This window comes from Geotrypetes seraphini, chromosome 9 (assembly GCF_902459505.1).
Source record: "Geotrypetes seraphini chromosome 9, aGeoSer1.1, whole genome shotgun sequence".
Classification (NCBI taxonomy): Eukaryota; Metazoa; Chordata; class Amphibia; order Gymnophiona; family Dermophiidae; genus Geotrypetes; species Geotrypetes seraphini.
In genome coordinates this window covers 124147185-124161789 of record NC_047092.1, presented here as the reverse complement: position 1 = coordinate 124161789, position 14605 = coordinate 124147185, and the positions used below count along the sequence as shown (strand labels likewise).

The window sequence follows — 14605 nt, the reverse complement described above, 5'->3', positions numbered from 1 at the left end:
TCGTGCCGATTTCTCCACTTCCACGATTCTTTCCCTACCCTCACCCCCAAGCCAGCAGCCGATTTCTCCCTGCTCCTTCCCCGATGTCCTGAACTTCATCGGGCAGCAGCAGCATTCACAATTCACTGCTGTTGCCCGCTTCAGGCCTTCCTCTCTGTCGGGTCCTGTCTTCATGAAAACTGGAAGTAGGCAGGACCAGGCAGAGAACAAGGCCTGAAGCCGGCAACAGCAGCGAATTGTAAACGCTGCTGCTGCCCGAAGAAGGTAATGGAGCACCGAGGCAGTCCGCTTCTCCCCCCTCCCAGCCGAACCCCCGCTGACCCTCCTATCTCTCCCCCCCCGTGAACCTTTCCGACCTTCCCAGCGAGAGCAGCAAACCTCCTTCGCGGCTTTCTCCTCCCTCTGCCGCGTTACTGATGACGTCATCAGTGATGCGGCAGAGGGAGGATAAAGCCGACGCTACTGGAGGGAGGTTTGCTGCTTTCGCTGGGAGGGTCGGAAAGGTTCACTTGGGGGAGGAGAGATAGGATGGTCAGCGGGGTTTCGGCTGGGAGGGGGGAGAAGCGGTCTGCCTTGGTGCTCCAAGGCCTGGCGCCATTACCTTTTTCGATAATGGCGCCGATGCTGCTTTCGCTGGGAGGGTAGGAGCGCGATAGGGACCGGGCCAGCTGTGCACACCCCCCCCTAAGGCGGCACCCGGGATGGACCTCCCCCTCGCCCCCCTTGGTACGCTACTGCCCTGGGGAAACAGCCTGCAACAAGATCGCGCGATGCCAGAGATCTTTGCCTGCTTCGGCTGTTTCCTCCGCCGCGGTCCCGCCCCTCCTCTGACATCAGAGGAGGGGCAGGACCGTGGCGGAGGAAACAGTCGAAGCAGGCAAAGATCTCTGGCATCGCGATCTTGCTGCAGGCTGTTTCCAGACGCGACACCCGGCGCAGGGGGGGGAACTGGACCGGACCGGGAGCACCCCCTCAGGGCTTAGTACCCGGGGCGGACCTCCCCCCCCCGCCCCTCCTTGGTACGCCACTGCCTATAGGTAAATGATTACGGTTCTGGTTCAAATTTTTCCATAATATATATTGTGCAATAAGAATAGGCTCTACTTCTAACATTACCTTCCTTCTACAAAGACACAATTAAAAAGTATCACTTTAACCACCTGTTCCATTTCTCTTATCCTTATAAATAGCAACAAGACATTTCCATACAGCTGCTTGGCTCATCTTTTGATTCCCTTTAAGCAGAGGGAACAAAGATAACGATTAATGTTTAAGAAGCATTTTGCTAAAGGTTGATAGAATCTGAGCTTAGCTTGTCATAATACGGAAAAATGTATTGTGTGCTAAGCCCAGATTCAATGCAGCAGTATTTAGGGGGGGCTTATTTTCATTTTTTTCAGGCCTCCCTAATCTTTCCATTAACATGTGAGGCATGCAAAAAATTTATGCAGGAGCACTTACCACTTCCAATTCAGGAGGCACTAATGCCCGTGGAGAGGCATAATCAAAAATGTGCCTAGGTCTGAGGTTGGACGTTTTGGTCCTGATTCTGCAAAGTGCTCCCGATTGTAGGCAGCTGTAGGTGTCCTACAGCTGTCTAATCAGCCAATCAGGAGGCACTTTAAAAAAAAAAAAATGCTCCCCAGGCAGGCCGCCTATATTAAAGGCGCCTCCAGGGAGCCTAGAGAGGCCCGCAAGCTCGCCTAAGCTCGCATAAGGCTAGGCGGTAGCCTTAAGCGAACCTAGGCGGCCCTATGCATCTAACTAGCAGAACAGGAGACACTTACAATGTAGGCTAGCAAAATGCTGGCCTACATGGTAAGTAGACGCGGCCACTGTACCTAATCGTGGCAAGGATCTCCAAGCCGTGATTAGTATAGTGTTCGCGGCTATGGCCGCAAGTATCCCCTCCCCCCAGCGATCGTGGCAGGAGGGTGCCCAACTCCTCCTGCTGATCCCCCAATGCCCCCCTAAGATCGCCGGCAGGAAGGCGCTCAATCCTTCCTGCCGACAGAACCCGCTCCCCAATGATCGCCAGCAGGAAGGTGCTCAGCCCTTCCTGCCGACAAAACCCTCCCCCACCCCGACGATCGCGGCAGGTGGGTACTCAACCACTCCTGCCGACCCCCCCAATGGCCCTCCTGACAATCGTGGCAGGAGGGTGACCAACTCATCCTGCCGGCCCACCCAACAGCTCCCCCTAAGATCGCTGGCAGGTGGGTGCCCAACCCCTCCTGCCGGACCCCCCAAGACCGGTGTCCTATACAGAATCTGGGCCTTTGTGCAAAACATCCACAAACCCAGCAGGAAAAATGAGCAAGGTATAAGTTTTGGTCCTTAGGACATCTACCTCTTTTGCCCATTTTAAAAAATAAAGCAAGTTTGTAGATATACCAACCAACTACCTTGTCTGATCGCGGCAGAAGGAATCCCCAACAACTGAGCCAGTTTTGGGAGATTCCTGGCAGCTCAGCTGATGGGTATTCTCCCTACTAGGATCAACTGAGCCACAGAGCCCTATACCCTTCCCCAATATCCCCCTGACATCCCCCCTGATATCTGTACCTCCCTCCTCACATCCCGACATTCCCCTCATATCCCGTACCTCACCTCTCACATCCCAACATCACCCACATTCCCCTCACATCCTGATATCTCCAATATCCCATACCTCCCCTGACATCTCTGCCCCCCATCCCCACAACATTCCTGGGTCCCCCTCCCACATCCCCAGAACCTCCCCTACCTTTGGAAGAGCAAACAACAGGAGAGAAGCTCACACCCTCCTGCCTATAGGGCTGTGTGCTGCAATGACAAGGCTTCCCCCTCCCAATGGATCTTGGGATGCATTGGGAGGGGCCAAAGGCCATGACTGGCCCAAAATGGCAATTTTGAGCCAATCAGGGCCTTCGGGGTGTAGGGCTCCGAGGCTCAGCTGATCCTGGCAGGGGAATCCCGATCAGCTGAGCCATCAAGAACCTTTGAAACCAGCTCAGGAATTCCTCTGCCACGATCAGCTGATAGGAAGCCTATGAGCTTTTTTTGTGTGGGGGGGGGGTTCGCTCTTTGGATGGTGGGAAGGGGTTGTGACCACTGGGGGAGCAAAAGGGGGGTGGTCATGCCATAAATCCTCTAGTGGTCTTGTCAGTTTGGGCACCTTTGTGGAACTTAGACAAAACCCAAACAGGTCTAACTGCTGGCATCTTAGTTCCCTCTAGGAAAGTTTTGATTATGGCTGGGGTATGTCCAGATTGAAGCTCACCCAATTCTTGCTCATAACACACCTCCCAACACAGCCCTTTGCTCTGTGGACGCACAGCAGCTTAGAAGAGCTGCTGCACATCCAGAAAGTTGGTTTTGAATATCAGCACTTTGACGTCCCTGCTCTTAGGATGTCCAAGTGCCAACTTGGGCTGGTGTTTGGATGTTTTAAACTTTTGATTATGAGCTCCATATTCTATAAATGGTGCCTTAAGTTAGGTGCTGGTAGTCGCCCTATTGGTGCCTAACTTAAGTGGCCAAACTGTTCAAAAATGAGTTTAAAAATTGTTTTAAAACAAAAATGTAGGTGCCTAGATCGTGTTTATGGGGCACCCTAGAACGCCTACGGTCAGAAAAAGCCTGGCTAACACCAGAAATGACCTTAGGTGTCCATAGGCACCTCCATAGATGCAATTCAGGCCAAACATAGGTGCTGGAAATGTAGGCCTCGAAAACCCTGGCCTTCATTTCCCATGCCCATGTTCGAGGTAGCCGTGATTCTACAAATGGCACCGTTGCGTGACTGACACACAATGAGTGGCCATTTTTTAGGTGGCCACCAATACCTGCACTGTTCGTAGAATCCTGTCGTAAGTTCTCTCGCATTATCTCTGCATTAGCCAGGTAGCGTGCACTAATGTGAATGCACTAGCTGGTTAATGCTTCCATGTCCATTCTCTAGCCATAACACACCTTCTCCTAAAAAATATTTAAACAGAAATAATGCATGGTTAATGCGCAGAAAAGCGGTTATTGCCACAAAACACTTTATTGATTTTTGTGGTAAGTGTTTTTTCACATGCTAAGCGCGTGCTAGTGCTTAATGCCTTTTAGTAATAGGGCGCCTAAGGGGCTCATTTTTTTAAAAGATAGATGTCCAAAAGACAGCATAAACCAGCATTTGGACGTCTTTACTAACAAAATGTCCAAGTGGGCATTCTGAAAGCTGACTTTCTGGATGTCTAACAAGCCTTCCATCCCACTGTGCATCCAGAGTAGAAATGGGTGTGTTGGGAGGCAGGGAATGGGCAGTATTTGGGCGGACTTAGACTTGGACATCCTGCAGCTATAATCAAACCTTTCCCTGGCTGTCTTGGATGGAACTTTAGACATTTTCACCTAGACCTTTTTGAGAAGTGTCTAAATGCCAAAAAGGGTACCCAAACTGACCAGATGACCGCTGGAGGAATTAAGAAATGTTCCCCACACACTCCCCCAGTGGTTATTGATCCCCTTCCACCCCAAAAAGGTTTGAATAAAATGGTACATACCTGGCTCTAGAATAGCAGCACTTGGTATGGGAAAGCCTAGTAGAGCATCACATAAGTGTCTTAAGTAGTCAGGTGGGTGGGCTAGTGAACCATAGAGAGGAGGAGCCAGGCCCTTAATCCACTCTAAACTACTACATTTATGGTGGACAGTGTGAGCCCACCAAAACCCTACAATACTACTATAAAAGTACTACCTACAGCCAAAAGGGCTATTAGGGTGGTGAACAGGTAGGTATATTAGGTTTTAGGAGAGTTTTACAGGGCTCACCATACATTAGAAGGGGGTTGTGGTGAGATGTACTTCTGGCACTGTTTATGTGAAGTTCACAGCAGTGCCTTCTCGTGTGGCCCAATGTTCTGTTGGCTGTATCTGGCCAGTCCATTAGAAGACTGGTTCCTCCCATATCCAAATGAACTTCATTTGGACGTTTTCAACTTAAGACGGTTTTGTGATGAACAATGGGGTATAAAGTTAGACGTCCTGGTTGACAAGACGTCCAACTAGAAGATTTAAAAAAAAAAAAAATTTTGGACAGCCAGCATTTTCGAAAATAGACACTTCTGGAAGTCCAGGTTTGGACGTCTAGTGGGAAATGTCTAAAGTCAGACTTAGATGCACTATCAAAAATGCCCCTCCATGTGTTTAAGTTTACCTGCTGGTGTCCAGGGACTGTAGTCGCTGTAGTAGTGTTTCAGAAACAGTTGCTTTGTTGCCTTCTGACACCTTGGCACTTTCACTGACATTCTGACTCTCCTTCCCATCCCCCACCACAGTTGGCATTGGAATGTTTCGTGGAGGCAAATTAGGAGGAGCTTTTATAAATTCTGTCAGAAGAGATAAGAAAATGAATTAAACAAGCAAACTAGATATTCCCTGACTTCCAGCTATACTTACTTATGTCTTCAGCACAATGGGATCAATTGTAAGTGAATCTACCATTCAGTTCTACACAGTGCACGATCATAGCCATTGTGCAGCGATAACTTCTGGGGATAAATTAATAACAGGGCACCTATGTCAAAGTTCTAAAATTGCACCTAATTTATGCCTACTTTTTTAAAGGCAAGTTGTTATGTAGTGATCAAAAAAATTTACCATTCAAAACACTTCTAACAAAACATGACATCCTCTTGTCATTTCAACTTCACTGAATACACAACTCACTTCTACAAAGTTTTAAAATTGGACCATCATACATAAATATGAGGCCAGCACACTGTTCAGAATTTTATAAACTCGTGGAGGGGCATAATCAAAAAAACACGTCTAAGTCCCCTTTTGGCCTAAGTCCTTAAATGTTCAAAGCAGAAGCAGGGAAAGTGTCCATAACCAAAACAAACATCCTTGTTTTGATTATGGCCTGCCTCTACTAAACGCCCAGATCACCACTACATCTAAAAGTACACCCCCAGGACTTCTACACTTTTTGGCCATAATGAACCAAAAAAAAGCCTAAGCCCCAAACGTCCAACAGAAGGGCTTTTAGGCGAAGGAGGAGCCAGTCCTTCGCCTAAAAGCTGGATTCTGTAACCGGTGTCTGTCAAAAACAACATCGGTTACAGAACCTCCCCCCCACAACAATCCAGGCAGGAGGGTGCGCAAGCCCTCCTGCCATGTCGAACCGCGACACCCCCCCCAACGATATCGGGGCAAGAGGGAGCCCAAGCCCTCTTGCCCCGGCGATCATGCCCCCCTCCAACTCGATCTGGCCAGGAGGGAGCCCAAGCCCTCCTGGCCCTGGTGACCACCCCTCCGCGACTGGATTGGGCCAGGAGGGAGCGTAAGCCCTCCTGGCCCCGGTGACCCCCTACCCCCCACCCAAAAACTACATTACGGGCAGGAGGGCATCCTGCGCCTGAACCAGAAGCTTTCTCTCTGACGTTGCAACGTCAGAGGGAAGGCTTCCAGATGAGGCACAGGACGTGCAAGGTGCAATTAGAATTCTGAGGATCAGAGCTGCTACCGCCATGGCTGGTGCTAAAAAATGCTCCACAGTTTTGTAAAAGAGGGAATAAAATAGAAATACATAGACAAAGGTTAAATTGAACCAGTAAGAAGCTGGACTCTGCATACAGTGCACCACAGAAACAGTGACACATGTCTCCTAAAGCAATAAATAAATAGAAATTTTTTTTCTATCTTTGTCTTCTGTGGTTTCTGCTTTCCTCATCTTCTTGTAACTCTCTTCCTTCCATCCACTGTCTGCCATCTCTCTGCCCCTATATGGCATCTTCTCTCCGTCTATGCCCCTTCCAGAAATTGTATGCCTCCCCTTCCACTCTCCTTTTACCCCCATTGGTCTGGCATCTCTCTCCTCACCTTCCCTCTCCCACACCTCTCCTCTGCAATCCATTTCCCTCATTTTCCTTTTTAATTTATTTTCTGCATCTGTCTAGATTACGTTCTTACCACATTCTCATCAATGTCCTTTTTTACTGTCTACCTAAAGCTTTCCACCTCTTTCCCTCACTCCTCCAGGTAAATCATGCCAAACGAACCTGATTGAATTTTTTGATTGGGTGACCAGAGAGCTGGATCGAGGACATATGCTAGATGTAATTTACTTGGATTTCAGCAAAGCCTTTGATACAGTTCCTCATAGGAGGCTGTTGAACAAACTTGAAGGGCTGAAGTTAGGACCCAAAGTGGTGAACTGGGTCAGAAACTGGCTGTCGGACAGACGCCAGAGGGTGGTGGTTAATGGAAGTCGCTCGAAGGAAGGAAAGGTGACTAGTGGAGTCCCTCAGGGTTCGGTGCTGGGGCCAATCCTGTTCAATATGTTTGTGAGTGACATTGCTGAAGGGTTAGAAGGAAAAGTGTGCCTTTTTGCAGATGATACCAAGATTTGTAACAGAGTAGACACCGAAGAGGGAGTGGAAAATATGAAAAAGGATCTGCAAAAGTTAGAGGAATGGTCTAATGCCTGGCAACTAAAATTCAATGCAAAGAAATGCAGAGTAATGCATTTGGGGATTAATAATTGGAAGGAACAGTATATGCTGGGAGGAGAGAAGCTGATATGCACGGACGGGGAGAGGGACCTTGGGGTTATAGTGACCGAAGATCTAAAGGCAAAAAAACAGTGTGACAAGGCAATGGCTGCTGCCAGAAGGATGCTGGGTTGTATAAAGAGAGGCGTAGTCAGTAGAAGGAAGAAGGTGTCGATGCCCCTGTACAGGTCATTGGTGAGGCCCCACTTGGAATATTGTGTTCAGTTTTGGAGACCGTATCTGGCGAAAGACGTAAGAAGACTTGAGTCAGTCCAGAGGAGGGCGACGAAAATGATAGTAGGCTTGCGCCAGAAGACGTATGAGGAGAGACTGGAAGCCCTGAATATGTATACCCTAGAGGAAAGGAGAGACAGGGGAGATATGATTCATAAGCACATAAGCACATAAGCATGGCCTCTGCCGAGTCAGACCATAGGTCCATCATGCCCAGCAGTCCGCTCCCGCGGCGGCCCCCCAGGTCAATGACCTGTAGTGATCTATTACTCAAGAGCATTTTGTCTTGTATAGTAACCCTCTAATTGTACCCCTGGATTCCCTTACCCTTCAGGAATTCGTCCAATTCCTTTTTGAAACCCAAAACCGTACTCTGCTCAACCACCCCCTCTGGAAGCGCATTCCAGGTGTCCACCACCCTCTGGGTGAAGAAGAACTTCCTAGCATTTGTTCTAAACCTATCTCCCTTCAATTTTTTTGAGTGTCCTCTAGTTCTTGTTGCCCCCGCCAGTCTGAAGAATCTGTCTATCTCTACCTTCACTATACCCTTCATGATCTTATAAGTTTCTATCATATCCCCTCTAAGTCTCCTCTTTTCCAGGGAAAAGAGCCCCAACTTCAGACGTTCAAATACTTGAAGGGTATTAACGTAGAACAAAATCTTTTCCAGAGAAAGGAAAATGGTAAAACCAGAGGACATAATTTGAGGTTGAGGGGTGGTAGATTCATGGGCAATGTTAGGAAATTCTACTTTACGGAGAGGGTAGTGGATGCCTGGAATGCACTCCCGAGAGAGGTGGTGGAGAGTAAAACTGTGACTGAGTTCAAAGAAGTGTGGGATGAACACAGAAGATTTAGAATCAGAAAATAATATTAAATATTGAACTAGGCCAGTTACTGGGCAGACTTGCACAGTCTGTGTCTATGTATGGCCGTTTGGTGGAGGATGGGCAGGGGAGGACTTCAATGGCTGGGAGGGTGTAGATGGGCTGGAGTAAGTCTTAACAGAGATTTCGGCAGTTGGAACCCAAGCACAGTACCGGGTAAAGCTTTGGATTCTTGCCCAGAAATAGCTAAGAAGAAAAAATTAAAAAAAATAAAAATAAAAATTTAAATTGAATCAGGTTGGGCAGACTGGATGGACCATTCGGGTCTTTATCTGCCGTCATCTACTATGTTACTATGTAACTCAATCCTTTTCTCCCCATCATGTGCCCTCCTTTTATTTATCCCCTCCTTCCATCATTTACTCTCTTTCTCCAACCCTTCCATCTAGTACCTTCTCTCTCTGTCCACTTCCATCCAGCGTCTGCTCCCCTCTTTCTCTCCTCCCATTTCCTTCTTGCATTTGCTCCCTTGTCTCTCCCATCTGCACTTCCATTCAGCATAGGCTCCCCACTACCATCCAATGTCTGCCCTTTCTCTCGCCATCCATCTCTCTTCAATCAGCATCTGCCCCCTTTCTTTCCATCCAATATCCTTCCCCCTTATGTCTCTCCCCTTTCTCTGTACATCAATTCCATCAGCACCACCCTGCCCCCTTTCTTTTCCTCCACCACTCTTCCATTCCAGCAATCCTGCTCCTTTCTCTCCCTTCATGCAGCAAGGTCCCATGATAACTGTAGCTGCTGGCTGCCAGTTCACCCCACTCCAACGTACTTGCTCTGGAGCGGACTCAGCAGCCGCATGCTGGAAGGTCCCACAATGAGTCGTCTGCTGGCTCTACTCTGGAAGAATTAAGTTACGTCGGAGGGGTGGATCCGGCAGAAGCAGGGAGTTGTGGCAAAGTCCCGCAATGACTGCGTCTGCCGGGTCCAATCCCTCCGATGTAACTTACTTCTTCCGGAGCAGAGCCGGCTGATGAGTCATCGCGGGACCTTCCTGCACCTAAGCGCGGCTGCCGACTCTGCTGCAGAGAAAGTAAGTCAAAGGTAACGTGACCATTTATTTTTTTCATCAAAGGGGGACATCTATTAATTGACTGTGTATCCTTTCTTTCATTTCTTTCTTTCTGCACTCAGGCCCAACAATTGTCCCTTTCTATTCCCTCCCTCCTTCCTTCACAAGTCCTTAGTGCCCCCAGTGCCTCCTTCCTGTGTCCTTAGTGCCCCCAGTGCCTCCGTCCTGTGTCCTTAGTGCCCCCAGTGTCTCCTTCCTGTGTCCATAGTGCCCCCAGTGCCTCCTTCCCGTGTCCATAGTGCCCCCAGTGCCTCCGTGCTATGTCCATAGTGCCCCCAGTCAAGATTCAAGATTCTTTATTTTTGATATACCGTCTATAAAAAATACATATCTAGACGGTGTACATTATAAAAAATTATAAAAACAATTAAAGGAAGCAAATAAAAAACAGTAGTTTATCAAATGTTAAAAATACTGGACAAATTTAAATTAACATACATGAGACGAAAGGATAGTAGGGGAGGGAGAGGTTGTTTAAAATACATCGAAGTAAAATTAATTTTTTTTTAAAAAAAAAAAGGACAGTAAATGGGGAGTGGTAAAAACAACAGGAGGGGATCAGTTTAAGAAAAAGTGTTAGATATTTCAAAAATATTTATGAATCAGGAAGTTTAAAAGTGGAGTCTGATGCTAGAGAGTGAAAGCATCTTTAAAGAGGAAAGTTTTAAGTTTAGTTTTAAATTTTTCAAGATAATTTTCAAATCGAATGTCGAGTAGAAGGGCATTCCACAAAGAGGGGGCGGTAACTGAGAAGATGGATTTGCAAGTGATGCCATGAAACAGTTCCCGGATTTATGGTATAGAAAGTACATTTTGATTATTTGATCGGAGGACCCTTGATGATGAGTAGGGGATCAAAAGTTTGTCTATAAATGCCGGTTGATTAGAGTTTTTAGTTTTGAAGGTGAGGAGAATTATTTTATAGGAAAGACGATGAGAAACAGGTAACCAATGTGCTTTACGAAAAAGAGGGGTGACATGATCAAACTTTTTAGCATGATAGATTAGTTTAACAGCAGTATTTTGTAATAATTGTAAACGACAGATTTCTTTCTGGGTTATGCCTTGATAGAGGGCATTACAGTAATCAATAGTTGAGATTACTAGGGAGTGAATCAAGATATTAATAGAGGAATGGTCGAGAAAAGAGGAAATAGAACGGATGAGCCTGAGCTTATGAAAGCATTTCTGCATAACTGCACTAATTTGTTGATGGAAAGTAAGATCCCTGTCTAGAATGACTCCCTCACATTGAGGGATATGAGTAAACAAGGTTTCTCAGCAGGGAACACCTGGCTTGGCCTCCGTGAGTGCGGGTCGCCGGACTGGATGGACCTAGGGTCTGATCCGGCGAAAAGCCATTTCTTATGTTCTTAAGTGCCTCCGTCCTGTGTCCATCTAGTGTCTTCCCTCTCTTGCTCTCTTTACAATGTTTTCCCCTCTCTCCCTCTTCCCTCTCCATGTCCAGCATTTCTCTACCTCTCTCTCTACTTCCTGTGTCCAGCATCTCCTTCATTCTTTCTCTACTCCTTTAATGTGTATAGCATCTATTTTTCTCTCTCCCTATTCCCTCCATGTCCAACATCTCCCCTCTATCTTTTTGTATCCAACATCTGCCCTCCATCTCCTTATGCCCCCATCCAGCATCTTCTCTATCACTCACTTCCCACCTCTTAGGTCTAGCACTTGTACTCTCCTTCTCTATCCCTCCCAATGTTCAGAATCTCCTCTTAATTTTCCTATGCCCCATCTCCAATATTTCCCCTCCATCTCTCTGTTTTCCTTCTTGTCCTGCATCTCTCCTCTATCTCCTTCTACCCCCTGTCTCCATATGCTCCCAGGGTCCAACATTTCCCCTCTATCTCTCTATGAGTTCCTGTCTCCTCTGCCTGTGTCATCTCCCTATTCTCATATTCAGTATCTTCTCTTAATCTTCATATGCCCTCATATTACCCATATCCTCCTATGTCCAGAATCTCCTCTCTTTCTCCCCCAATTTGCACATGCCATATGAGTATGTCCATCATTTACAGTCTACTGATCTCTTCCCATATCCAGCATTTGCACTTTCTTCCCATCTCTCTCCATATCTAGCTTCTCCCAATTTACCTCTCCATGTCCAACATATTCTCTGTCTTGCTATGTCCTCATTGTATCCAACATCTGCCTATAACCATCCCCCAATCCAGAATCTGTCCTCCATGTACTGTTGTCTCCTTTTCCCCCTCAATGTCCAACATTTCCCTTTGGTCTCCCTATATTTCTCCCATGTACAGCATTTCCCTCTCTTCTTTCATTCCTCTCTACCCCAGATTGATCATATCTTTTGATCTTTCCCTCCTTTCCCCTTTGCCCCAAGGTCCTACTCTCTTCCCTTCCTCCCTCCTAGGACAAATATTACTCATACGAACATACGAATTGCCATACTGGGACAGACTGAAGGTCCATCAAGACCAATATCCTATTTCTAAGAGTGGCCAACCCAGGTCCCAAGCACCTAGCTAGATGCCAAGTAGCAAAATAGATTCTATGCTGCTTATCCTAGGAATAAGCAGTGGATTTCCCCAAGCCATAAAGGCCTATGGACTTTGCTTTTAGGAAATTATCCAAACCTTTTTTAAACCCCACTAAGCTAACTTATTTCACCACATTCTCTGGCAATGAATTCCAGAGTTTAATTACATGTTGTGTGAAGAAAAATTTTCTCCGGTTTGTTTTAAATCTATTACTTAGTAGCTTCATCATATATCCCCTAGTCCTAGTATTTTTGGAAGGAGTGAACAAGTGATTCACATCTACCCTTTCCACTCTACTCATTATTTTATAGACCTCTATCATATCACACCTGAGACGTCTCTTCTACAAGCTGAAGAGCCCTAGCCACTTTAGCCTTTCCTCATAGGGAAGTCATCCCATCCCTTTAATCATTTTTGTCGCCCTTCTCTGTACCTTTTCTAATTCCACTATACAATATATTTTTTGAGATATGGCAACCAGAACTGCACACAGTATTCGAGGTGCGGCTGTACAGGGGCATTATAACATTTTTATCTTTGTTTTCTATTCCTTTCCTGATAATTCCTAACATTCTATTTGCTTTTTTAGCAGCCGCCGCACATTGAGCTGAGGGTTTCAACGTATCCTCAACAATGACACCTAGATTCTTTTCCTGGGCAGTGACTCCTAACACAGAACCCAGCATCACATAGCTATACTTCTCTCTCTTCTCCATCCTTCCCTCCCCTTACCCCAGGTCCATAATGGCCCAGGATTCCATCTCCCTCAACACTGCTTGTATTCCAGCAGCTTCCCCTCTCTCAAACCTATCTTTACACACATTTTTCTCCCCTCTAGAGGTAGCTGTAGCAGCAGTAGTGGTAGCAATTCATATATTGTTGCTTGTACGAGCCCTAGTGCTTTATCTTTACTGCATCCTTCCCCTTCAGAAATAAGTTACTTCAGAGGGGAGGAGATATGGCATTGGAAAAGATCTGAGGCTGGCATAGGGAGCACTATGTGAACTGTTACCATTTCTGCCACCCCTAGAGGAGAGGAAGATCGGTTTAAAGGTAGATGGGAAGGTTTGAGAGGGGAGGAGCTGCCAGACCATACGTGGAGTTAAGAAAGACAGGGATTGACTGACCCAGGGGTAGAGAGAAGGGAGAGACATGAAATATGCTGGACATGTAGAGGGTGGGGCTATGCATCTTCTTTTTCCAGATGCAAAATCTGGTTAGCTTAAGTGAACGTGCACTTAGGGTTACCAGATTTTACTTATGTAAAATCCGCCCCCAGGCCCTCCCAGTTCTACCCATCCCTGTCCTGTTATGCCCATGCCATGCCCCAGCCTCACCCCTAGCCCCGCCCCCTCAGCCTGCTCATCTTGGTCAGGAGCGCATCCGCCCATTTGCGGATGTGATGTGATCTGCTTTTCAAAACCCAATCAAAGTGCCGGGTTTTGAAAAACCGTCCGGACACCTGGACATACCCTCTCAACAGAGGACATGTCAGGGTAAACCCAGACATCTGGTAACCCTACGTGCACTAAATCGGTTAGTGCTCCTTGATGAATTTCCCCCATATGCATATTGTTATCTGCGTAAAGATTGGGCAATTTTATAACAAGCTATTGTGCATAAACCTCTGTTGTACATATAAGTAGTTTTGAAAAATTAACCCTTAAGAGTTTCAAATCCATTTCTGCAGGTGAACCACACATTACCCATGTACATGGGCTTTGATAAACTTGCCTGTCCTATTTATGCATAAAACTACGTACAAACAGCTTTTAAATGCATAATTTTATCTGCAGGATGAAGAGGCCTTCTTTGGGGTAAAGTTAGGGATAGGCTTTCACTTCCTTGTCTACTCTTGAATTTTCACAAATATGCACATATTTTTACTTTAGAAAAATTACATATGTCAAATACATGTAAATATATGCATAGGTTAATTTTTTTTTACCAATGTGGACAGTTATAACATCACCTCCTGAATTATAGATTAAATACATTCCCAAAGAAGCAAAGAATCCATCATCAGACATAGTCCAGCAATTCAAATTACATATTAGACACATGCTGGAAAAATGCTAAATACATCTGGATATACTGCAGAGTACCTTATTGCTGACCTACATGTGTGTTCATTCTGCTGCCCCTCAATATCTCTCCTTGCTTCTATCTCCTTATACACTTCCAGAGAACTCTGTTCCTCAGATAAGCTGCTCTTAACTTTACTCTTCTGCTCCACTGCCAATTCCAGACTTTGTTCCTTTCACGTAGCTGCCTCCTATGCCTGGAATAAATTACCTGAGTTTGTCTGTCAATCCCCTTCCCTTCCCTTATTTAAAAGCAGATTGAAAACCCACCTTTTTGATTTAGCCTTCA

The 14605-nt window shown here is 46.3% G+C and overlaps 1 protein-coding gene across 1 annotated transcript in view; it reads right to left on the bottom strand.

The window, feature by feature from the left end:
* The window catches only part of INPP5D (inositol polyphosphate-5-phosphatase D), a 377227-nt gene that overhangs the window by 234933 nt on the left and 127689 nt on the right, over positions 1–14605 (bottom strand). Inside the window, exon 4 of the mRNA XM_033958845.1 lies at positions 5186–5357. Within this exon, the coding sequence (XP_033814736.1) occupies positions 5186–5357 (172 nt within the window). The remainder of the gene's footprint in view (positions 1–5185; positions 5358–14605) is intronic.